The sequence below is a fragment of the Strix aluco genome, chromosome 3, assembly GCF_031877795.1.
Source record: "Strix aluco isolate bStrAlu1 chromosome 3, bStrAlu1.hap1, whole genome shotgun sequence".
In the NCBI taxonomy this organism is placed as follows: domain Eukaryota; kingdom Metazoa; phylum Chordata; class Aves; order Strigiformes; family Strigidae; genus Strix; species Strix aluco.
This window is the reverse complement of record NC_133933.1, coordinates 58268404-58295372: the sequence shown is the minus strand read 5'-3', so window position 1 is coordinate 58295372 and position 26969 is coordinate 58268404. Positions and strand designations below refer to the sequence as shown.

At 37.2% G+C, this 26969-nt stretch overlaps 1 protein-coding gene across 1 annotated transcript in view; it reads right to left on the bottom strand.

Moving 5' to 3' along the window:
* ADGB (androglobin) overlaps nucleotides 1–26969 on the bottom strand; it is a 130584-nt gene that overhangs the window by 62266 nt on the left and 41349 nt on the right. The window contains exons 10-14 of the mRNA XM_074820698.1: nucleotides 24362–24456; nucleotides 21677–21851; nucleotides 20821–20911; nucleotides 17947–18091; nucleotides 9765–9810 (exon numbers count right to left, since the gene is read on the bottom strand). Coding sequence (XP_074676799.1) covers nucleotides 9765–9810; nucleotides 17947–18091; nucleotides 20821–20911; nucleotides 21677–21851; nucleotides 24362–24456 — 552 coding nt within the window. The remainder of the gene's footprint in view (nucleotides 1–9764; nucleotides 9811–17946; nucleotides 18092–20820; nucleotides 20912–21676; nucleotides 21852–24361; nucleotides 24457–26969) is intronic.

Sequence of the window (26969 nt, the reverse complement as noted above, 5' to 3'; positions counted from 1 at the left end):
AAAGAGTAGCAAATGAACACAGATTAGCAGAGTTTATCACAAAAATCCCTATTTATATGGTAAGAAAATACTGTACTGCATGAAACCCCCAAAATTATTAGAAAGAGCAATGTTCTTAAGAAACTGAGAAGACACATTTTAAGACAGTTTAGCATCAAATGCTGTCATTGTTTTTGTTAAGTGCTCATCATTTTTCAAGCACTGGCTGTTTACTGAGATTCTTAAATGGAAATCAAGCCCCTGATCAAACTGACTACAGTTTTGGGCGCTAACATTTATTCAGTATCTGGACGCTTTGTATCTGGCTCTTTATAGTCATGAGCTAGCTCTTTAGAACACAGTAATAAGCACATTAAAATGTTTGCTAGCCAAGTACGTGAAAAGCACAAGAAAATACTACCTTGTAAAGAAAGTGTTCAAAATAGTTCAAAATTGAAATGAGTCCCCTGTATCCATTTTCAGTGAGAAGAGATAGACAGGCTGGCTTGTTGAAATAGGGGTAAAAAACCAGAAATGTCCCATTTACAGCACAAAATGCAAGAATTTAACACACCAAATGTGAAGGTTGTAGCTAGTTTCCATAAGAGAGCACAGAGATAATGGCAGAGGAAATACCCAATCCACAAAATGGTACTTAAGATACCTTTAAATGTAGGTTTTCTACCATGAGTCTGAAGATTAGCAAATGTTTCAAAGAAGATATGGAAAGTGATCTAACCAACTACTGATTATTTAGTTCAATGCCAATAAAACAAATTTCAAATGCAGGCAAATGGGTAGATCACAGAATCACAGAATGGTCTAGGTTGGAAAAGACCTTCAAGATCATCCAGTCCAACCATCAATCCAACATTAACAGTTCCCAACTACACCATATTCCTCAGCACTATGTCAACCCAACTCTTAAACACCTCCAGGGATGGGGACTCCACCACCTCCCTGGGCAGCCCATTCCAACGCCTAACAACCCGTTCTGTAAAGAAATGCTTCCTAATATCCAGGCTAAATGTCCCCTGGCGCAATTTGAGGCCATTACCTCTTGTCCTATCACTTGTTACTTGGTTAAAGAGACTGATCCCCAGTTCTCTGCAACCTCCTTTGAGGTAGCTGTAGAGGGTGATGAGGTCTCCCCTCAGCCTCCTCTTCTCCAGACTAAACAACCCCAGTTCCCTCAGCTCCTCGTACGACATGTGCTCCAGACCCTTCACCAGCTTCGTTGCCCTTCTCTGGACACGCTCGAGTAATTCAATGTCCTTTTTGTAGTGAGGGGCCCAAAACAGTAATCGAGGTGCGGCCTCACCAGTGCCGAGTACAGGGGTAAGATCACTTCCCTGTCCCTGCTGGCCACGCTGTTGCTGATACAAACCAGGATACCACTGGCTTTCTTGGCCACCTGGTCACCTGGGCACACTGCTGGCTCATGTTCGGCCGGCTGTCAATCAACACCCCCAGGTCCCTCTCTGACTGGCAGCTCTCCAGCCACTCCTCCCCAAGCCTGTAGCGCTGCTGGGGGTTGTTGTGGCCGAAGTGCAGCACCCGGCATTTGGCCTTATTGAAACTCACACAGTTATATGAATTAAAAGGCAAAATAACTTTATCCAGGTAGAACATGTCAGACTATTTTAGGGTTTGGTTAGATTTTTTTTTTTTTGGGGGGGGGAGAAGGGAGAGATCTTTTGATGAAAAAAATATCACACAAAGAAACGGAAGTATCGTACACGCTCTGCCTTAAACAGAGTTGCATTTTCATTACGAAAGAGTGCTACATAACCCTGCAAAGCTGAAGGCAACCAAGCCATTAACTTCAGGTCCATTTTAACAGAATGTCAAATTCTAGCTAATTTTAAGGAAAATATATATATTGTCGACATGATCAAAGAAATTTTCCACCTTACTGAGTACTACTTCAATATATCCTGTATACACTGTAATGTCATACTTAATTCCAGCATGCTTATTTGAAATTTCACTTTCTGGTTTTGTCATTTTCAACCTGCATCTTAGTTTATGTCTCTGGACAAATACTGGAACAGCAAGATTTCTGTGAGATAACAGACAATCATGGTTGTGGTTTGAACTCAGCCAGTAGCAAATCACCACGTGGCCAGCTGTTTACTTCCCAATTCCACTAATTGCAATAACAGGGTTATTTGACAGTTTGATTCATTGGCTATTTTCACCCAAAATCAAATCTCCTTGAGGCACACATCGGACTTCTCCGTCCTCCTGCATTACCCACCAAGTACACCCAGGTCCTTGGGAAAAGTAATCCCACAAGTGAGTTTACCTTTACCCAATGCAGGAGTAACCCAGACGGCCTTCCCCAACATATTCCTAATGCGCACTACGGGGGCTTTATCCCCATCCACGGTATGTAGGAGGTTTGATTGAGCAGAGCCAGCTAGCAAGCTGATCCTCTGGTATTGACTAGTGTTTGAAAGTTCTACCACCCATTGCTCTCAGTGTAGTTTTCAGCAATCCATTGTATCGCTCAATTTTCCCAGAGACTGGTGCATGGTAGGGAATGTGATATATCCACTCAATATCATGTTCTTTGGCCCAGGCGTCTATGAGGTAGTTTTGGAAATGTGTCCCAATTATCTGATTCAATTCTTTCTGGTGTGCCATGCCACTTTCTCCTCAAGGCCTAAAATGGTGTTCCAGGCATGGGGCACGGCATAAGTTTCCAACCAACCAGTGGCTGCTTCAACCATTGCAAGCACGTAGTGTTTGCCTTGCCGAGTTTGTGGGAGCATGATATTAATGAATCTGCCAGGCCTCCCCATATTTTTATTTTGACCATCGTCCTCCATACCAAATGGGCTTTAACCGTTTGGCTTGCTTCATCGTAGCACATGTCTCACATTCATGGATTACCTGTGCAATAACATCCATGGTTAAGTCCACACCTTGGTCATGAGCCCATCTGTATGTTGCATCTCTTCCCTGATGCCCTGAGGAGTCATGGGCCAGCGAGCCATATTGTTCACCCGTATGTTGCCAGTCCAGATCTACTTGAGCCACCTTAATCTTAGCAGCTTGATCCGCCTGTTGGTTGTTCTGATGTTCTTCAGTGGCCTGGCTCTTGCGTACATGAGCGTCTACATGGCGTAGTTTCACAACCAGATTCTCTACTCAAGCGGCAATATCTTGCCATAATTCAGCAGCCCAGACAGGTTTGCCTCTGTGCTGCCAGTTGCTCTACTCCTGCTCTACTCCACTGCTGTAACCACCCCCACAGAGCATTTGCCACCATCCGTGAGTCAGTATAGAGGTAGAGCACTGGCCACTTTTCTTGCTCAGCGATATCCAAGGCCAGCTGGATGGCTTTCACCTCTATGAACTGACTTGATTCACCTTCTCCTTCAGCAGCTTCAGCAACCTGTCGTGTGGGGCTCCATACAGCTGCTTTACACCTTCGATGTTTCCCTACAATGCGACAGGACCCGTCGGTAAACAGGGCATATTGCTTCTTGTCCTGTACGAACTGGCCCAAGAGCTACTGCATGAACTATTTCCTGCTTAATTTGTTCAAAAGCCCGTCGTTGCTCCAGGCCCCATATAAAATCATTCTTTCCGGGTCACTTGATAGAGAGGGCTGACAATCTGACTGTAATTTGGAATGTGCAGTCTCCAGAAACCCACAACACCTAAGAAAGCTTGTGTTTCCTTTCTGTTAGTTGGTAGGGACATAGCTGTTATTTTATTAATCACCTCCACTGGAATCTAATGATGTCCGTCTTGCCATTTTACTCCTAAAAACTGAATCTCTTGTGCAGGTCCCCTGACTTTACCATGCTTTATGGCAAAACTGGCTCTCAGAAGGATTTGGATTATTTTCTCCCCTTTCTCAAAAACTTGTTCTGCTGTACTAACCCATGCAATGATGTCATCAATGTACTGTAAGTGTTCCAGGGCTTCCCCCTGCTGCAGTGCAGTCTGGATCAGTCCATGGCAAATGGTGGGGCTGTGTTTTCACCCCTGGGGCAGTGGATTCCAGGTGTATTGGACACCCCTCCAGGTAAAAGCAAACTGTGGCCTGAATTCTGCTGCTCTGAGGGATGGAGAAAAATGCATTGGCAATATCAATCGTGGTGTACCACTTGGCTGCCTTTGACTCTAGTTCATACTGAAGTTCTAGTATGTCTGGCACGGCAGCACTCAGTGGTGGCGTGACTTCATTCAGGCCACGATAGTCTACTGTTAATCTACACTCTCCGTTAGACTTTTGCACTGGCATATGGGGCTGTTAAAGGGGGAGTGCGTCTTGCTGATGACTCCTTGGCTTTCTAGTTGATGAATCAGTTTATGGATAGGGATTACAGATTCTCAATTGGTGCGATATTGCCATCGGTGCACGGTTGTAGTGGCAATTGGCACCTGTTGTTCTTTGACCCTCAGCAGTCCCACAACAGAAGGATCCTCTGAGAGACCAGGCAACACAGACAGCTGTTTAATTTCTTGTGTTTCCTGGGCAGGTATACCGAAAGCCCACTGATACCCTTTTGGGCCCTTAAAATACCCTCTCCTGAGATAATCTATACCAAGAATACATGAAGTGTCTGGGCCAGTCACAATGGGGTGTTTTTCCCACTCTTTTCCACTTAGGCTCACCTTGGCCTCCAATACAGTCAACTGTTGAGACCCCCCTGTCACTCCTGAAATACAGGTTCTGCTCCTTTAAAATTTGATGGCATTAGGGTGTATTGAGCACCAGTGTCCACTAGAGCCTTATACTGCTGGGGGTCAGACATGCCAGGCCATCGAATCCACACAGACCAATAAACTCAACTGTCCCTGTCCTCCAGCTGACTGGAGGCAGGGCCCCTTTAATGTTGGTCATAATACCCGCTAACAACAAATGGGTTAGTGTGGCGTGCACGGATTTCAGTCTCATCTTGATCACTCACTTCTTGTGAATACAAGTCAGGAGTTCTTCTCATAGGATCATGAGCAAAGTCGACCTTTCAGCTCTGTTTGGGCACTTGATTACTGGAAACTGGAGCAGCATTTCTCCTGAAAGGATGACATTCTGTACTTGTTCTTCTTTCCAGCTCACATACCCGCTCTTCTAGGCAGTAGGAAGGTTTTTCATCCCATTTCTTCATGTCTTCTCCATAGTCACACAGGAGATGACACAGCTTCCCCCGTGGTGTGTACCGGTTCTCCTGAGTAGAGAAACGACTGCTCCTAATAGCCGAGATTCTAGTCCGTGCAGGTGGGGAGTAGGACATGCCCTCTTTAAATTGCTGGAATTCTTGAGATAATTTCTCCACAGTCGCGACAAGGGAGGAAGAGAGACTTTCTTTAAATTGTTGTAGTCGGCGAGCCAGTTCATCCACTGTTGGTCTCTCTTCATCTCTCCAGTCCATCAGTGCTAATGCATTGGCATATGATGAGGGTGTGCTCCGTACACTTTCACCACATGGGCCAGGTGCATTGGACTTCATCTGGATCTGTGGGTAGCTGTGCATTATCTGGGTCATAGTAAACTACCTCCCGCACGGCTAGCTCCCTCAAGTATTGAATACCTCTGTCCATAGTGGTCCACTTACTTGGTCGACATGTCAAGTCATCCTTGAAGGGATATCTCTCCCTCACACTTGACAGAAGTCGCCTCCAGAGACTGAGATTTTGTGTCTTCTTTCCAATGGCTTTGTCAATGCCCCCTTCCCTAGACAGGGATCCCAGCTGCCTCACCTCCCTGCCCTATAATTCCACGCTGCTGGCCCTGCTATCCCAGCACCAGAGCAGCCAGGTAATGAGTTGCTCACCTGGATGGCAGCTGAAATCTTTTTGCATGTCTCACAACTCACTCAGGGATAAGGATTGGGTGACTATCACTGGCTCTGTCTCCTCCTCCTGTTCTTGTGATGGGCCTGGTTCATCATCACCCTGTACACTGCGAGGGGATTTTCTTGTGTATTTCTTCTTATGTATGGGAGCAACTGATACTGTCATGGTTGGTTCTCTGGTTCAGCTGCAGTGCCTGTCCTTGGGCTTGTAGTGCCCTTCTCTTCCTCTTGAGGGTGCTGAACAGTGTTTAATAGCACTCAGTAGGCGTGGGCTATGCCCCAGCATGTTGCTGTGCCTCTCTGGAATTACCCAGGTGACAACATGCTTTTTCCAAATATTTTACTAGTTCTTCAGGATTCTGCACCTGTGCAGGAGTGAAGTTCCAATACACTGGAGGTGCCCACTGTTCTAGGTACTTGCCCATGCTACTCCACACCCCCAGCCACTCATAATTCTCCAACCTTGGGGTAGATTTCCAAGGGATACTCTTAAATAACTGCTTAACCCTGAACAAAACCTGAACCACATGCAGGAACACACTAGCTCCTAACAGTAAGACGACCATGTTGATATCAACATTGCAAAGGTATCTGAAATTCCTGAATTCCTCAAACACAATTGTAAATAGCCCCAGGGCTGATGACAGCACCCTGTCATAGATAAGCATCACACAGTACAGCAAAAACAAAATCTTAACCCAACTCTCACGGACTGTGAGCAAGAGCATGGGAAATACATATTGCAAATGAGGTGATAAAATCTTAAGGAGCCAAGCAATCAACATTATTACCCATTCTGTCATTATCTCAAACCTCGTGCCCCACGTTGCGTGCCAAAAACTGTTGTGGTTTGAACTCAGCAGGTAGCAAATTGCCACGTGGCCAGTTGTTTACTTCCCCGCCCAAGTGAAATCGGGGAGGGACAAAAGAAGAAATTTGTAGGTTGAATAAAAAAAAAAAAAATTAGTAATAGTAACAAAAACAACAGTAACAATAGTAAGTCCAAAATGGGTAAAATGCAGCAGCGGCTCACCAAGCGGCGGCCGGTATGGAGCCCATCCCCAGCAGCAATCCAACCACACCAGAGAAACCTGCTATGCAGACCCAGAAACCAAAAATGCATGAGAGCACGTGTCTGCCTATATACTGAGCATGGCATCACATGATATGGAATGCTCCAATGATTGATCAGGATGGGCCCTCTAGCTGTGCTCCCTCTCAGCCCAAGGAAAGTTAACTCTATCCCAGCCAAAACCAGGACACATGGGAACAATGTGATACTGCAACCAACTTCCATCAGATCTAGTATCTGCATGAAAAAAAAATTGGAAATCATAGAAAAGCACTTCATCTAGAGATTATAAGTGCTTTATTGTAACAACGACACAGGCAGAATAAGTGTAAATGTAAGAATTTTCACAATTAAGTGTAATTATATGGTTTAGGACAAATTTTTTGTTCTGGTAGATTTGGAAATCTATGATTTCCTACTCTGAGGACACTCTAGAGAAAGACAGTGATGCACTATACTTTTACAAAAACATTTAATTGCACTTGGTGAACCTGAATAGCACAAAATTTCAATGGACTTTAGAAGCCTAAGTAGTTCAATGAGAATATTTTAAACTTCTTTTTTTTAAACAAACATAAAAGGACGGAGATTACTAAACCAAGAGGTTGAACTATTGAAAAGCAATTATTTATCCAGGAAAGGATTTGTTTATGTGAGTTTACTTGTAGAAAATCACTGTTCTCAATAGGAATGTTTCCAATCTGCTTCAAGTGAGCAGAAAGAACTTTCTTGACATCAGACTATATTTATATATTTAACTGTCTCGTGACCTGTAACCAAACTCTGAAGAGATAGTTATTGAATTCTCATTCACATACTTTGCAAAATACGAGCAAATTTTAGCTATGTTAAAAAGTATATTTAAACCCCCATACTCATAAATAAAACATGTTTAAAAAGATTTTTCTGATTCCCTCGGTTTTGATTCATGATTCATGCTCTCAGATATTCTGTGAATTTGAAAGACATAATGAATTGTTTTGAAGTAAGTAATACAAAGTAACAGTCATAACCTACAGTGCACAGCAGAATGCAAAGCATTAAACCAAGTTATATTACAAATGCTCCTTTCCCAATGATTTTTTTTTGGTTTTAAGAATAACTTTTTGAAGATGGGTTTAGTTTGTAATTAAAAGTAATTGTATTATGTAAAGAAAAGCAATAATACCTGTACTATCTAATAGGAGCACAGAGCTCCAGTCTTTGAATCCTGTAATGATTAGTAATATTTTCAATGTAACATTGGAATAAATTGATTTTGCATAGAGGAATGACAACATATGGGTTGAGATGGCCTGGACATTGTGAAGAGAACTTGAGCACGAAGGACTTTGTTACAGTAGTAATGTGAATTATTAGTGTTATAGGCCAGAGGATGGAAACATGTCCACTTAATTATTTTCCTTGGTTGTGCTACGGGAGCTTTTCATAATGGCAGGCTTAAAGAGTCATTTACTGCAAACTACTGTATTTCTATTAGGTTTTGGCATTGAGCTGTGAGAGGATAACTGAAGAATATATTTCCAGCTCATTAACTTGCAGCATTTTGATTCTTCTGGTTTGATTCTTTTTTTACTGGGATGATATTAATAAAAATAAGAATTCATAAGAAAAGACATTCAAACACTTGAAATCAGTATCAGTTCTTAAAATTATAACCTTAAAATTATATCTTTTGCCTATACTGAACATATATTTACTAAATTTGTTTTAAAACTGCTCATTAGTAGGTTTTGGAGAAATATGATTTATATTTGCTTCAATATATTTAAAAATCATAAATGTATTCTCACTCTTCATTATACTTTTGGTATGACCCAAGTTTTTGGTTGTTTTTTTTTTTTACCTCTCTTTATAACCTTATCTTGTATTACCCTAATTAGGGGTTACTAGAGATGCTTGATAGGTTGCACATTTTTCCAGAGTGAAGATGATGTTAAAAACTCAAAATATCTAAACATCTTGGGTAAAATTCTGGGTTTAATTACTGTAGAAGTTAGGAAGTTGTGCATCTGCTTTAATGGAGAAAATATTTATTGTATTTCTTCTTATTGGAAGAGGGTATCATAGATATTTACACAGAACAAAATAAAAATAAAAAACAGTTTTAAAAAATGGCATTCTATACCTTTTCCCCCCATAAGAATCAACCTTCAGAAATGCTTAAAAAGCAAAGGTGCATTGCACAGGCTTCTACATGGACTGAAGAATTGAAAACCAAAAGAAAGGCAAGTGTCACACATATGAATCATGGTGTAAATAAAGCACGAATCTTATTCACATATTTCACATGTTGTTCTGCTCTGAGATTCACTTTTAGAACTCTGGTAAAAGGGAAGGTGTTTCCTAGCAGTCAGTTTTAGGAGAGGTTCATTGTGTACCAAGCAAATCCGGTTACTACTTTTAAAAAGAAGGCTCTTACTAACTTCTCCTGACCAAACCCTTAAAACATTCACTTAAACAAAGAAGTACTCATTTTTTTTTTAAATGACTGTTTAAATACTTTTCAAATACTAATTTCAAACACATTAAAAAAGGAACATTTATTAAAATGGAAGTTGTCCTTTTTTCTTGCCTTTTCTTTCAGAAAATAAATCAATTATAATTCAGTGATAAGAAAAAGAGCTCTGTGTACCAAATCCAGTATATTTTACTTGAAAGTAACTTATGAGAGGTGTTATTTTTTCAAAATATTCTGTAAATTACGGATTTTTTAATGCCAATCTGAAGATTCTACTCTATGTGATTATACATGCTATTAACAGTTCTTTGAAATCTTTCCCCATAAAACCAACATCCGTAAATAAGACTGTGGATATTTGTACATGAGGATTAACATTGAGGCCAAACAATATGGGAATGGCAGAAGCCAGAATATAAACTTCAAAACCACTTACCTTTACTGGGTCTCTCTGCATTTTGCTGCCAAAAGAGGGTGGTCTCCTAGGTGAAAAAAAAAAAAACAAAAACCAACAATGGTAATTATAATCTTGTATTATTTCATTAAAGAAAATACTTGGGTTTGGGGTAGTCCCTCCTGAGCTGGAGAAACAGACTAGTAAATTATCATTGTAGTATTTTTTTTTTTTTAGAAAAATAGAAACAGTAAAATTCACCATCGTACCTACATATACATCACCAATAGACAGACTGATGTTATTCTAGAGAAGTACATGTGATTGGGAGTCTGGGAGCTGTTCTATATGCCTACTCCTCTGCTATTAAAAAAAATGTTCTTAGGTATTACTGTTCTTTGAAAATAAAATAAGTTCTATTCTAAGAACTAATTAGTCCTATTCTAGAAGCAGTTTTGTTCTTTTCTAGTCTAAGTTTCCATTCTTGGAAAGTAAATAGAGAGGTCCTTTTCCAAGAAGCATATCTTGATGTGTAAGTGTAAACAACTGTCATTGGCAACAGCACACCTGATTGCTAGAGCATCTTTTTTTTTCTATCAGCTGCATAAATAAAAAGTAGTCTGCTCTTTTTTAATGTTTTTGGCAAACAACTTTACCCTGGTCAATCCCATTTCCAACCTAGAGCTGCTGAACTAACATGAATGCAATATCGACTTACATTTAAAGTTGACATCAAGTTAGCCAGCCTTTCAGAAAGTCCACTCATTAAATTTGCAAAGACAGAGTCCTTGTCTTTGAGAGATTAAAATCTTTGGTATTGTTAAAAATGTGTGCCTAGTCATCCTTCCTTCTCACTGCCCTCTTACGTGCAATATGACATATTCTGCACATGCTTTTTTTTTTTTTTTTTGACAAAGGAGGGGGAGAGCTGGAGAAAGAGATTCCACAGTTTCCAGCTTATGTCCTATTTGGATGTGGTACTATCAATGGGTTTACTGGACTACCTTTGCCTTTGCAAAGATAAATATTAAAGCCTAAAAAGGCTATTGCAAACAAATTTGCAAGCCTCTTTTCATCCCAGGTCTCCTTTTAACAAGATTTGTCATCCCTCCCCCCACCCAAAGTCCTCATGTATGCTCATCTTTACATGTGTCAAAGGTGCTAATGCTGAAACTGATAGCATTGAGCTGGGCAACATCTGGACACATACAGTGATTTTCTATTCTGCATTTCAAAGAGGAGTTATGGGAGCTTTACTGACTTGGAGCTGCTTTTATGCTTTCTCAATACAATCTAGAAACATTTGTTAAGGGGCAAACTGACATAATTTAGAGAGTTTGAGTAAGTTAGACTGGATGGCAGGTCATAACAGTACCTAAAGCTTGCACAAGGTCACTGTGCTATAACTTCAGGTCTGCTGCAACCCTCCTATTACAGACTACCCCGCATACACAATATGAAGGGATCTGTGAATGCTTCCTTACAGGAAAGCCTTATGGATTTCTTCTTTAATTCCTAGCTGCAGTAAAAGTATTCCTGCAGTATTTTAGAGCATCTCCACAGGCCCAGAATAGGCTCAGAAATCTCGCCTCTGTCAAAATTTTAGGGTTTTGATCTTCTCTGAACCAACTAAAGGAAAGAGTTGAGAAAATAAACTACATATTTAAGAGTCTCTGTGTCAAAATAGGAAGTACCAAATAATTGAAAATTTATAATTTAACTGCAGTATTGTTTATTGAGAGATCTCGAAAGTCCCATTTTTGCACAGAACAAATCCCAAGTTCTATTCCAAATCCGTTGTGTGTTTCTTAAAGAATGTTCATGAGTCAAAGCTGGGGACAGATCTAATTTAAACAGCAATAAAGAGAAAAATACAGACATTGCTGAAATTAACAGTTGGTTGAACAATTTGGTAGTTGAAATATATTATATCTTACGTGTCCATTTTTAGATTAATTTCTTGCTCTTCTGGAGCAAATGAGCTGAAAAGGACACAACAGGATTTTACAATTGCCCATGTACTTCAGCTCCTCTTTCCAGACTTCTCTACATACAACTTTGCAAAACAAAATGCAAGCTATGATCACTTGTCACGTGACATTGACAGTCATGCCTCAACACCTGGGTCTGAAAAATCTCTAGTAATACATGGACTGTCTCTCCCCTTTAAACTCTGACTTCAGAAGTACACATGCATAGAGCTGTCCTATTTCTGCATGGGTGTCTACAAATTGCAAGATTCCAATATTGCCAAATTTCTTGTAGGAGTCACAGGATTTACCAAACAGGTACATGTCAACTTTACAATTTATCAAGTTTCTTCTCAGAAATCCTGCATATGTCCATAATATAAAAATTATCAGATCCTGTACAAGCCTTGGAGTCTGTAATGTTTGCACCATGAGTCTAGTACTTTCTGCCAGACTTACTGTTCATGGATCATGTACATGTGATCTATGCTTCTAGTATTGACATGTGGCAGCTTACTATAGAGCTAGTTTGTTGGTATTAACAGCTGGCAGCAGGAAGTCCTGAAGAGATACAGAAAATCCTCAAAAACTGCTTCAATAGAATTGCCAGTAAAGAAGAAGAACATAACCTAGAAAATCTGGATGCTTAATAATGTTATTTCAGCCAGTTTGAGCTGTGAAAGTAATTTAACCACAGCTGTGTAGAGATTCCTGTAGGCTCATTTACTTAGTTTTTGGAGCATAAACATAGCCAAAAGCTGTCTGCTTCTCTAATGGTACAGGATGTGTCCATCTACATAAACATCACTGATTCTGAGACAAACTGGGAGTGTCAAGGAAGTTCTCATTCTGTTATGCTATTGCCTCAGCCACAGCGACTAAGACATTGGCACAAAAAGAGAAACTAAAGACATTTTTCCTCCTTAATGAACACACATTGTCTGAAAGGTCAGCTTTGCTGTCACGGTATCTGATAAAGAAATAAATAAAAAAAGACTTGGATCCAGCTGTGAAACATGAAAGGATGCACACAGTTAGAGTCAGGGAGAATTCATTTACTTATTGTTCTTCCTGCAATCAATGGGAAATCTGAATGCAAAATGCAAGGAAAATTAGCTGGCTAACTTAAAATCTAATTTATCATCTATTACATTTTTTAATCATTAATCCATAATTGTAAAAATAATGGTAATTCATAAATTTATAGCTATCTTGTTACCTTCAAGTATTGATTTGTATTTTTCAGCCTCCTACCTATGTCATTATTTTATTCAAATCCACCAAATAATATGTTTTACAATTTATCTGATATTTCTATAAAACCAGTATCCTTTTCTATTGTAGAAATGATGCATGGCAAAACTTTTCACACCAGTTTCTGTAAAAACCACCAATCTTCTTCCAAAAATAATCTCTCTGGACATAATTGCAGGTGAAGAAATAAAGTTTCAAGTATATCCTTTTTAAGATCAAAAATCAATTTTAAATCTACCTCCAGAATGACAAAGATGACTAAAATATTTCTTAAGATTCAACCCTGTATTAAATTTCTAGGTTTGATGTTGACCTGAGAGTTGTATCATCAAAGGGTTTTGCATCTATAGTCACTTGGAGACAATCTTTTTTGCCTATTCCCATGTCACTGTTTTCACTAAATGGAATATCAGTTCTCATTTTAGGTGTGATTTGGGAGAAGGTAGCAAACAGAGTCAGCTTTTGAAAAAAATGAGTGGTACAAAAGAACAAACAGCTGCAAAGTTGTGCACAGACTGAGGTATAGGAATGGCTAAAAAATACTACATTACTAACTTGGCTTCTCTTTCATTGTCTCTAATGTTGGAACTGTCCCAATCTGCATAAGCAAGTATATATTTGTGGGCCTGTCAGAAAGATTCTCTAGACCACAAATGTCTCAATTTGTGTCCCTCTTCTCAAGTTCCTCTACTAATTCATGTGCCTCATATCTCATGTATACTTTTTTCCCTGGAAAAAAATGGCAGGGTATTTTCCTTTTTTGCAGATTGAAGAAATTTTTAAAACTATAAATTTTGTAAAGAAAATAGAATTTTTTATTTTCTACCTAGCCCTCCTGTTGACTCAATACCAATTCACTGGGCTTATGAAATATATCCTAAGAAGGATTAGAACGAGGAGAAGAAAAAGCTTGTTATGACACAACAGTCTGGAATGTTTATGGGGAACATTAAAAAGGCACACAACAACACATGCAAACTAAATAGACCGGTATCAGTTGTAAAGCAGAAGGTAAGACTGAGCTTGCATATATAAAAGGATAGCACCGAAGTAAGAAATATAAGGTAAGCATGAACATTAAAGAACAAGTGTATTGTGTTTATGTCACTGGGAGAGAGTGGTGATATTAACCCTTCTACTCTAGAAAGTAGCACTGCCAGGGAGCTTGATGCTGAAGAAGTCACAAAGAGAAATGAGAGTGTTCTGCTTAAGATTTCTGAATATAGCAATCAGATAAGTCTATTAAAATATCTAGGAGCCATTGCACATTCTGATGGTAAGTATATTTGGATTAGCTTTTTCTTGCTTTGTTACTGCTCAACATTTCCTCCAACAGAACACAAAGAGCTTTCTTCTCAAAGGAATTGGAGATAACTTGTATTAAAGAATTAAACACAATGAAGAATATTCAAGCAGGCTTTTGAATAGCAGAGCTACAGGGAAACACTATTACAGGATAATATTTTTCTCAAAAGAGTTTGTCAAAATTACTGTTCCAGAAAACTGCAAGATATTGTGCAATTTACGTATGACGACCTTTTTGCTTTTTTCCTGACCACAAAAGTGGATAAGAAATAAAAATTAAAGGAAAAAATCAAATTCTGGAAATGTTCTGGTTTAGAAAGCCATAATTCCACAAATAATTTTTTCCAACCAAATGGAAGAAGCTAAAAATCTACTTTCACATGCATTTCAATGCATCTTACACATATAAATTACATACCTTCCTATCAAAGAACAATAAAAGCAAGCCTCTTCATTAAAGAATGGGGCCCTATTTTATGGAGTTGTTAAACAAAAATTTCACAAAATGTATTTTCTTAATAACAGTGTGATTGAGGACCAACTTAACTACCAAAAATAGATATTTTAAAATAGTATTTTTTCCTAATGCAAATTCACAAAGCTTCCAGAACTGCAAATTCAAAGGGAATAGGAAATTCAGGGGAAAAAAAAATTTAAAAACAATAATAAAGCATTTCTGTTATTTGGCATGAGTACTTTGGGGACACGAGGGTAATGCTGTGTCTTTCAAGTTGATATTCTTCAAAGAAGGTACATCCAGCTCCTAAAATTTTTCCTTTCATTTATCACTACTCTCTGTTTCTGTGACAACAGACCTTAGGAACAGTGAATCAGATATTCAGTGATGTAACTTTATATGGTTTACATTGGAGTGAATTGAAATATACCAATTTGAACTTGCTGAGGAACTGGCACAGCAGCTGACTGAATTTCAGTCAGCTTAAAGCATAAAACTGCTGCATCCCAAAGATTTACCAAATCTATATCAAAGATTTTAAAGCAGATGTCTCCTAAATAGCAATCACAGAGTTTAAAATGGAGACAAAGTTATTCACACTTGGTATACTATAAAATTCTACAAATTAGCAATAACTCAGTGAGTTGGGGATATCCAAGTTTCTCTTTCAGTGTTTGCTTTTTTAATCACTAATTGATTTAAAAAAAAAAAAAAGTGTAAATGTATATTGTTATCTCAGGTTTTAAAACTATGGTAAGAAAGCTCCCCCATAATGAATCACGCAAAGGTATCCACATAATTTTGTTGATTAAAAGATTTAGTATGTGAAATAAAGGAGATTGTTCTGCCAGTTAAATACATTATTTTCTTTTGCAATCCATACAAATGCAGTCCTACTTACATACTGCAGCTATTAATAGGCATAGCATTTTTCAGCTGAGATCTAAATTGAGGCAAAAGTAAAGTTCAAGTATAAGTCAATTAGCTGCTCATGACTTCTTACACTTCATGTCTGAATCAGATTGCCCTCAGACTAAAAGTCACATTCATGTCTTCTTCCAACCATTACAGTTTTATCAAAATCTCTCTCTCTCTTGTATTTTCTTACTTGCCCTTGCCTCTCCTTGACTGCATGTCCTACTGTGACACATCAGCTTTCTACAATCACATGGTTCTTACATTCTTGGACTAGGGGAGAAAACCAAAGTGACGTTTCAAACTACTTTTATGCTTCCAGCACATAAACATCTATTAATTTGTAACTAACTAAATCTATATTTGTACAGCTAGAGAGACTGAAGTCGTGCAACCAATAATTATTATATATTGTAAGATGCTACTTACAGCTCCTTTTTACCCTGCTGCTTTTGTACTAATTTTTCTAAGTTGAAATTATTAAAAAGACTTTTAAAGGTGAAGTACAAATGAAGTACTAATTAAACTATTGTTTATAAAATGTATAAAATATACAGACTAGCTAAATATGTATTTTATTGCAAAGAATTCTCCTTCACTACAGAATTCCCTTATTTTAAGATCATAAATACCCAATAACTATATCCACACATATACATTTTCTATACACACAATGGATATAGAACAGTTTAAAACAACCGAGTTTCAGATCTGAAATATAAAGATGGCATCAGAGCATACTCTGAAGAGAAAACCTGTAAGTAGGCATTCCAAAAATTACATAGAAAATTATTTCCTTTTCACTTCTAAATTTACCAAACTAAATTGTGTTTTCTTTTTTCATGAAGATACCCCATGACATACTATCCTTAACAGTATGTCTTTGGTCTTCAAACACATTTTGTAACCCTACAGACAGTCACTGTATATCAATCAATACCACAAATGTTATCCCCAAGTATATGTATCAGTTTGTCCCAGAAAAGGACAGTAGAAATTTTAAAATAATTATGTCAACTTTACTACAGGACTGTGCAGATAAAGACTTTGTTGCAGATTTTCCTTTACACAGCACTATGGATGAATACATTTTATAAGTTCTTTTAAATTATTTTCTATATTGTAATCATATTGAATGTAACAGACACAGATGAAGTACCCATTCTTTACCTGGGATAGAAAATAAATGTAGAGTGAAGAACTGTAGTAAACATTTACAAGTCGAAACTTCATCTTCCCCAAAATATAATTGGTTTATGGAGTCAGATCCAGATTTTGAGTATAACTTCATTGAAAGCATTTGTATGTTGCCTAGACTGCTTTTTCCCTCAATTTTCTTAAAGTCAAAAAGAGAAGTGCTATCAGATGCTCTTATGAGCAGTGTTTGCTGCAATAAGTATGAAACTGAAAAGGTACTGGTGCTGCCATGCTGGGTTCTTTTGTAGGTGTTGAAGAAATAAATAACTTCAGTGGAGCTCTGCTTGTTTGAATATTTAAGTCTGGATTTCTCTATCTCTCTTATGTCTCTATTTTCCTATACAAAATATTTTGCATGAAAAAGTGTAGTGCCCAGAAAGTATATTCTTTGAAAATATACTTTTTTCTCTGTTCAGCATATAAGATTTAATGGCTAGCTTGGGCAACCTGTGGTCAGCATGCTGAATCTAATGAATCTGTTTGGAGAAATGTCACTCTCTCATGGTGTTGCTCAGGAAGCCTGAGTGTCTAATTCATGGCTGAGGATTCCATTTGAAGGCAAAGCTTCTGAAATTTAAGAGCAGCAAACTCAGCACTGAAGCCTTTTTTTCCAGATCTAGCCTGAAGTATTTCAATTAAGAAAACATGAGTATGCCATTTTAAGGCATGTGTTTATAAAGTTTACGTTTTTCAAGTAGTCATGTGCCTGGGTATATCCTTCACTGTAGCTGAAATATGCTAATCATAACATTAATCCATGAAGTAACACTTATTTATAAAGACCCCTGACCATCTTCTTAAGATTCTCCCATCAAAGTGATTTTAAACAGCAAAAGCAAAATATTTTTATAGTGTTAGCAGCAGTACTTTTAGAATCTGAGGAATAAATCATAAAAAAATAAGGTTAAACCAGAAAGTATTGGGAAAGATTTCCCACCCAGTACACATCAATATAGCTATAAAGTGGAAAGGGTAGGGAATTTACTGAAATAGCAGGGAAAAAAAAGTTTACTGAAAAGTCTTTAAAAACCTATATTTAAGTATTAAGTATTTTCTATTTTGTCTTTCACTATCCTTTGGAATATAAAACTTGGTCAAGTTAAAAAAAAATTAGGAAAATTATTACCTGAGAATAATCTTCTGCATTTGAGTGTCTCCCACTTTGATTCGCGTCCACATTACTCTCACTTACATTTTCATCACTTTCAGTAACAGAAGGGAGACAGGATATGGAATGAAATCCTTTTTTGATGGTAGATTGTGGAAAGTGGCTAAATAATAAAAAAACTCAAACACTTTAATCCATATATTTACATTCAAATTACAGTCTTCATAACTACTATTCTTAACAGAATTTTGACAAAATAATTTGTGCCTCCTTTATTTTGACAGCTTAATAGGGCAGGACAAAATCTATGTATGTATATATTCCTTATCATTACTGGCTTGGCACTACATACATATATCTATGCTTGAAAGACCTGAACTGTTGCCCTCTTAACTAACCCTCAAAAAAATGAAACCCAAGTCAGCTGAGGAAAACTAGATCATAATGCCAGAAGTGAATAAATTTCTATGGCACTTAGAGAAGAAAAAAAATTTATAATGTGCACTACTTAAATGGAGGTAGGGCAAAAAAAATATTTTATATCAGAATAGTTTTTGTCTTTTCCCTCAAAATGGGTCTCCATAGCTACCAGACAGCTAAAACACATGATAACCAAGGAAACCTGTACAAGGCCTATTCTGGTTGTAGTAAAAGAAAGCTCTGTTGCTGACTTCAGTGGAAGGAGATGTAAAATCTGATGGAAATTTAAATAAATCTTTGCTTGTGAAGTGAACTAGGAGAACAAGATCAAAACAATGTTGCATACATGCCAATTAGACATAAAAGTGCAATTGTGTTATTGCAGCAATAAAGAACAGAGAAAAACTTAAGCACATGTTATCTAGACCCCTTCTTAAGGATTGAGATAATGAAATATCAAGATCTTTAGCAGCAACACAGTCACAATTATCTTGCCTTTGAATGTTTCAAAATATTTTATTAGAATAAAAGCAAGAGATTAAAAACAGTTTCACTCCCAATTGTGTATCTAGAGTCCCTCATCCTATTTAGGCAGCTATATTACTTTAATGAAATGCTAATACTTGCTATATATTTTTGGTTACTACCTGTTAATTAAATCACAAGAGATTAAATTAGCTGATTGTCACGGAAACCTAGCATAATAAATAAACTGTCCTTGACAAAATGGTAAGTTGACCATGAAGCAATCTATTAAATACAAAAAAAATTATAAAATTTTAACATGCAAATACTGCAACATCTTAATTATTATTATCTCATTCTTTTAATAGCCTATTAATGGGTATTGCTTAGAGCATTTTTATGTATTTCTACTCCTACTATTTGAAAACAAACAATAAGTAATTTAATGTATTTTTAACCGATAAAATGCAACTATATCAGCAAAACAATGATACTCCCAAAATATTCCAAGGTCATTTCTTCCATGGACAAATGCTGCTCTTCAGAAAAAAAAAACCCCAACCAATGTATAACTGTTTTATTATGAACCCATCCAATCATGATGATCAAAATGCAGAACCTGCCAAGTATGTAATTTATTCAGTTTACTTAGAGGTATACTTAACAAAAGGTGTACACACCTTAAAAAAATATTCACACCTCCAGCAATTTAGAAAGTGTTGTTGGACTCAGTCTCAAGAAAAGAAATATCCTCCAAAATAACATAAATTTTTTGGTGCTCACTTGGTATGTGATACATTCAAGGCTTTCTCTGCCAACAGTTCCGTCAAAGTAAATGAGAGGAGATTAATAATCCTAGCAGTTGTCACATCATAAACTGAAGTGGGTCAGAGTTAAAATAACAAGGCCTTGATACACTTAATGGTAATCTTTTTTTTCTGGTCAGTGAGCAACTGTTATGCTGAATACTGAATACTGACCAGGAGTCATGTGTACATCAATTTCTGAAACTTCTCTAAGACACACTGTAATAAGACTCTGGTTTTCAAGTGTTTAGAGGAATTCCAAACAGTCTTTAACAAGGCATTTATACAAAGCTGTGATTTGAGTATAAGCTTCTTCACCTGCACCCTCAGGGTTCTTTTAACAACTATAATGAACAGAGAACCAACTGTTTTATTCATAAACATTAAGTGTTCCATGCCAAATATGTGATGCCCATGAAAGTACTGACTGGCCAGTCAATTACTTGCTTGTTATGTGCAAGATTTGAAAAATTCTGAGGAAAAATTTGAAAGATATCAAAGAATATTCCTATTTCTGGTGGAAGTGATCCATTGAATATTCTACATCTTTGGGCCCAGTGAGTAGAGAAGCTGGCAAAGTGGTTTTGCCTGACAGAGCTCCCTGCCCTTCAACGTCAGATGCCCTGAGAAGTGTGCATCCACCCAGGGGACTGTCTGTACAGGGTGTGACAAGTAGGGACCCACCTCTCAGCTGTATGCATATCCACCTCCTCCCACCAGCGTGTAGATTAGCTGATTGTAGGAAGCAGGATATAAAGCTCTGAGAACCCCAACTTGCATCTCCAACAGGAGGTGTGTGCAAGTAGAACAACCTGCACTCCCAAAAGAGGTGTGCTTGTAACCCTCACTGCCAGGGGGGTGCATATAATTGCATGTGTATGCCTCTGTGTGCACCGTTAGAAATTCTTGTGATTAACTACGCAAAGGTGTTCAGCAGTTTGTAGGTGTTTATTAACATTTTGTAAGCATCTGGTATAGTGGTTTATCTGTTGTATTGCTGATATCAATCCTAAATGTACAGTTCACTGATTGCCAATTCATTATGTGACATCAATAAATCAATAGAGCGCTCTGATCCTGACGTGCTTTAAACTACATGAACTGAGCAGTTTTCCCCTGTGACACAAGTAAACATAAGCCATTGCACTTTGACAGTGAAATGGACTACAATACTAATGCTGAAACTACATTGAATACTTACATGTCCGTGGGTATTGTGATAAGATTCAATCTGTAATTCAAAAATAGGCTAGCAATCTCAACATGTTCTTCAGGTTTGTTTACCACAGGCTCTGGAAAAAAGCAACTTGTTAAATGTATATTCATAAGAAATACTTAATACCATAATTTTGACAAATAATTTCCATAGGGGATTCACCACTCCTAATCATTCTTCAAGCGCATACACCTGAATGGAAGAGAACAGCCAGCGGTTCTTTAGGTGACATATCATGAAAAAAATAAAAGTTCTTAACACTGATTCTCATCCTGTAAGGTATTAAAAGTGAGCTTAATCTATATGTAAGGTTATCCAAGGTAGCTCAACAAATATGGCAGCACATTCTGCCTTTGGTAATTTCCTGTTTCTTACCCACTACATTTTGCTAGCATGCCTCTAACGCTTTCACATTCAAGCTATCTCATATCATGCATTTAAGTCCATTATGCAATATAGACAAACCCTAGAACAAGATTACCTCTAAAACTATGAATTGTTGCAGCAGGACTAGTCACATACTTTAAACGTTTAAAGGGTGTTCAGAAGCTTTCATGGCTCTGCATCAGAGAGCTTCTGCACTGCTTTGATAACACTCCCTCTTCATTTTCTTCAATAGCGTGTTTTTAGAGATAAATTAAGACACTTCTCAAAGTGTTCAAGAAATAGCAGGGCTAAGGGGAAGTCATACATAATTGGAGAGGGGGGAAGTGAGGAAAAAAGTAATCCCTAGGGAATTTCCATTGAAATTAAGCTAACAGATGATAAGTATGGCCCTGAAAATGTTTATAATAATCAAAATGTAATTACAAGTTTATTTTGGAGGTTTGAGTAGACAAACCTTGGGGCTCAGATGTCACAACAGTTTCCTTTTTCTGACGGAAAAGCTTCCAACGAGGAACTGGTGATGGTTGTGGTGGTGCTACCAGAGGACAGGACCTAGTTCTAGTGATGAGGACAGGATGGCTATGTATGTGGGAAAGTCCATATTGTCTCAGCTTCTCTGAAGAATCAGCCTATGAAACATGGAAAGACAATCTGACTGGGGCCAGATCTCCTTTCTATATCATATCTTTCTCACAAAAAAGAACAGTATGCACACAAAAGCATCTAATGGCTTGGATAACAAATGAAACAAAAATGGTTCACCTGACAAGGCTATCCAAAACCTTTTTAATTAGAATTTGATATTCAGCAGAAAAAGTATAATTGAATACTTAGAAGTGTTTACATATATTTTACTTTTCATAATAGATTCAGCACTTCTTTCAACTTATTTATATAACCACATTCTTTTAGGTGCTACAGAAAACATGCAAGTCAAACAGAATGGAGAGGTAAGAAAACAACAACATTTTCTTTTAAATAAACATATTTAAAAATACTTTTTCCAAGGGAAAAAGTCCTTACTTCATGGTGTCCCTGCCCACAGCAGGGGGGTTGGAAGAGACCTTAAAGATCACCTAGTTCCAAACCTTCTACGATTCCATGATAACTTGTGAAATCTCCATAATGTAGTATCACTTTGAACCAATGTATCACTAAAGTTAAGCTTTCTATCTGCTGGCTAATTTAGAAAACACATTAAAGGCACTGCAATTGACTCGTACACCAAAGCCCTTAGCAATAGATTTAAGAGCAATTTTAAATGTGGACATTGAGTGGTGCTCTTCCCATTAAAATAATAATGGTCCAGTACTTAACGTTTTTCACTGCTGAAAATTCTGTTACAAGATTTGTAAATCTTTTTTATTTTAAAAATACACCTTCTTCTACCTGCTAGATAAATGACCCATAACTTATTTCATTGACATGCCCATCAGCAAGCCTCTGATTTCTCCTGTTCATTGTCAAATGTACCTGAGGGTCTATAATTACAAATTTTGCATAGAAGAATGTAGTGGTGGTTGTCAGTTATTTGAAGGGAGAGGATCAAATTAAACACAGTAAGGTACACAAGCAATATATTAGCCTCATTTGATCTCTGAATTTATAAAAATATATTGCAGGAGTGGTGACTGGGTACACACATATTCAAGCAACTTTAAAATGCAAGTTAAAACATCCAAGATTAGAAAGGATTTTGAAGACGACTAGTTAAGTGCCATAAAGGAGAACTTGTCAGCTGCTGAGTAGGAGACACACTTGAATGACTCAATTATTGGGTTTTTTTAATTTTATTTGAGCAAACTTAAGACAATTAAATTCAAGCCACAACAATCCAAGGACATACTCACTAGAAAGCAAAACTAAAAGGGATACTGCAAAAATTCTGGAGGGAAATTCTGGCACAACTGCAGTCAATGACAAAATCTCCTCCAAATTTAGGGAGCATCTCTTATCCCAATGAATCCACTCTTCCAAACATTATTGGCATTGGTGCCTCAGCCCTCAAAAAAAAGCCTGAAAATGGGCTTTTTTTAACCCACAAGAAATCCACCACACTTCTATATTTAATTTCTGTCAACTTCCATTTTTCTATCAGTCCTTACTAAAATACTGGTTTAGACAGATATATAGATTCATCTGCCTCATCCTATTTGGTCTGCCATGTCTCTTTTTCAGTAATCTCTATATCTTAACATACTGAAGCCAAATTTGAGACTCAAGGCATTAGGTGGCAGGAAAGATAGAACCCTATGTCACCATTTCCAGTTTGCTTTTTGATGACTAGTATTACTTATTATTAATGAGACAGCATTGTCTGAGACCTTAAATTAAAATAAATTAAAATAAAATCACAGACAACAAGCTAGTCTTCAAAACAGCATAAAACACAGCACAATTTTCAAAAAGAAAATAATGCAAGAATTAAGAGCAGTAAAGCATAACACCTGCAAACCATTTCTGGAAATTTCTTTATTCTATGAAGCCTATCAGTTTCCTGAGAAGGCAGCTTAAATTTTAATGTTCTAATTATGATAAATATGATTTAGATGTACAAAAAATTAAGTCTAATTAATAATCAACTCAAGAAAGCCTGCTCTAGCATTATAAATAGCTTTCTGTAAAGTGTGAGTGACTAAGCGGAAATTCAAGCATTGTTTTAACCCCAGCTGCCTGATGTGCTACATTCTCTTCAGCTGCTTTCACCAGTTACAACACTAATGATAGAAATGGATATAAACATGCTAATTCTTATAAAACAACATATCGGAAAATGTGTATCAAAGAAGTCATTAATTGTAGTCTTAAAAAAATTAAAATTCATGTTTTTCAAGTAGCCCTTAAAATAATTAGTCTTTCCAATCAGAAGTATCTCATCATGATGCATTTTCTAGTCCAAATCTAGTCTCTCCCAGGAGACTTCAGCTCCTGGGATCCAGAGGAAAGTGGAATAAAACTGGAAAAAATGAGCAGGCTGTGGCAGAAAAATGCATGTTCAGAATACAGAAGTACAGAAATATAAATTTAACTGACAGTCATTACGTGGTGACTGTTTCACTTGTTACAACATAGTTGCTACAAAATGAAACTCCCTGATAATAAAGTAATGCATTTTTGTCCTGAGAGCATAGAATCTTACCATCTGCCCTAATGAAAAAATATCTTCTTCAAACAAATGTAGTGGTAGACAGGCAGCATACACGGCCGTTTCTGGCTGGGTTGACACAGAAGATTCTACAGAAAAAACATTAACATGCTTTAGAACAGAGTAAACAGTGAATAAATGCTGTTGTACCTCACCCTAAATTATTCTGCTTTCTCTGCCTTATTTTTATTATTCTTTTGTTTGTCTGATGGTTATTTCATTCAAAACAAGAGCTCATTGTAAAGCACTCAGAAGAGAAGCCATGGATGGAAACAACACACTGCTTTAATCCTTACCTATTTTGACCATCAACAACTTTTGCATATTTCACTCCTTTTACACAAATGAGTAACAAAAACTACAACTTAGAAATGCAACAGGTCAGAGGTAGCTCTCACCATTGTTCTTTTCTTTTTCTTCAAATTTTAAAAATACTAGATATTAGCATGAAGAACACAATACACATCATCTGGGTAGATGAAGTAAAAACATATTGATTTGTCAGTACTAGCTAAAGCTTTCTCATCAGTGAAAGCAAAATTTGATCTTGCCACAAAAGGATCAAAAGCCAGAGCTCTGGCCACTCCTGCCAATGGATATGAAGACTGAGATAAGTAGTTTGAGAAAGAGAGTGCTTGTAAGCCAGGGTTACTGCTCTTCTGGCAAGGAGATGGAAAAATTGAGGCAATGTCAGCTGCTTCAGAAAGTGTGAGGGGGTAACCCCATAGCTCTTATCCCACACACCTTAGGGAAGCTTTCCTGTAATTCTACCATAGGCAAGACATAAAAGCAGGGACACATTCACTTTGTTACCCCTAGTAATCTTGCACTAGGCAACCCCACCATCATCTCATACCTGTATCTCTGACAGAAGCCACTGTTAATTCCTGAATAATGAAGAGAAACCAAGGCTGTCTGGCTGACAGCCAGTTCACTGATGCTGAAGGGAAATCAAAAGTCTAAAAAATATAATACTAGAAATATAGGTCTGTGGTTTGACCTAAAAGTCAGCTCAAAAAAAAAAGATATCTATTTCTCTCTATTTTTCCTTAGTCATCTAAGAGAGCATGTGAAGACAGGATTTCAGTACACAGGTTGTGACACCTGTTTTTCATCAGAATGTTTTGTCTTTGTTCCTTTCAGCTCCACCTCAAATACAGGATAATTGCTTCCTGAGTTTAGTAAGTATTCAGCTGAAAGTTGCTCTAAGAATAGGTATTTTCTGTGAAAAGGAATAAACCAATGCTGTCTGAATACAAAGAAAAAAGGGAAAGGAAAAGGGAAAAGAAAGGGAAAGGAAATATAGGCAAATGGCTGGAAAATAAAATTTATCAGACTCAAAATCCATTTATTTAGAAGGTATGCAATGTTTTTTTTCTTAAAGCAGTAAGATATATCTGCATCTTAAATATTCTTCCAGAAATTCAATTACTCGATTAAATATAAGCTGCTGGTAAGACAGAGTTACTTTCCAGTGGATTCTTAGTATTTCTCACTGCATGCTTGTGAGTCCCACGCTAACCACAGTTCTTGTGTTAGCTGTGTTTCAAATTATTCAAAAGCAAGCCTGTAATCTAGGTTTAGACTGACATATCTGCTGTTACAAATACAGCAGCAGTAGCTACAATGTCCTACACATTACAGAGCCATACGTGCCACAAGGCACACTGATCTCATTGCTTGTGAGAAGTACTTCTCAAATAAAGTATTTAATCAAATACCAGGTGGAATGTAAAGCTGTCATACTCAGTCCAGATGGGTTGTGAAATAAAATTTCTGCAGGGCAGACAATAAACAGCAATGAACAAATTATTAGAGCATGCAAATGATTAACCAGACACAGCATATTCACTTTAATAATACTATTACAGTACTAGAAAGATTTTGTATATTATGCCAGTACCTTTTAAAAATAATATATTATTTGGTCTTTTTTCACTATAAAAAAAATGAGGAGGATATATGCAAATTCTTTGCCACCAAGTGTCCTGTTGCTTAGCATAAATTCAGCATCTGGGGAAACCAGTTAAAACTGATACCTTGATAAAATTTTATTATTAGATTGACATGTTATAACATATGGTACAGCAAAACAGTTAGATTCAGCAAAGCCTATTATTTATATTCATCAGTGTGGATTTAAGAATTCTGTGGTGCTTTGTTAAAAATTTCTGAATCCTTGTGGCTGCTTGTTTCATATTTGCGGCTTTGCAAATTCATTTGCAGAATGAGTACTACACAACCTGAACAAATGTTTCAGTCCCCAGGAGAAGGGAAAGTATCATTTGAATTCATCCATGTAATATATATAACCAGCCACTTAAAAAGAAAGGCCAGGAATGAAAATTACTGGTTTTAATAGTTCTTAACTGATTTTTTAAAAAATCATAGGTTTTGAAGACTCGCAAAGAATTTTCTCACCATATATTTATGTTTTTTTCAAATATTTGTCAAATAAGAGCTGATGCTGAGTTTTAACTTTCCAAAACACTTCAGTTAGCTTTCAACATCCTTTTTATCAGGTGTGCAGCTCATATGTTAACCTCTGTTGTTGTGTTAGGCATGGATTTGCTTTGCCTATTGGAGGGTATCTTTTTAGTCT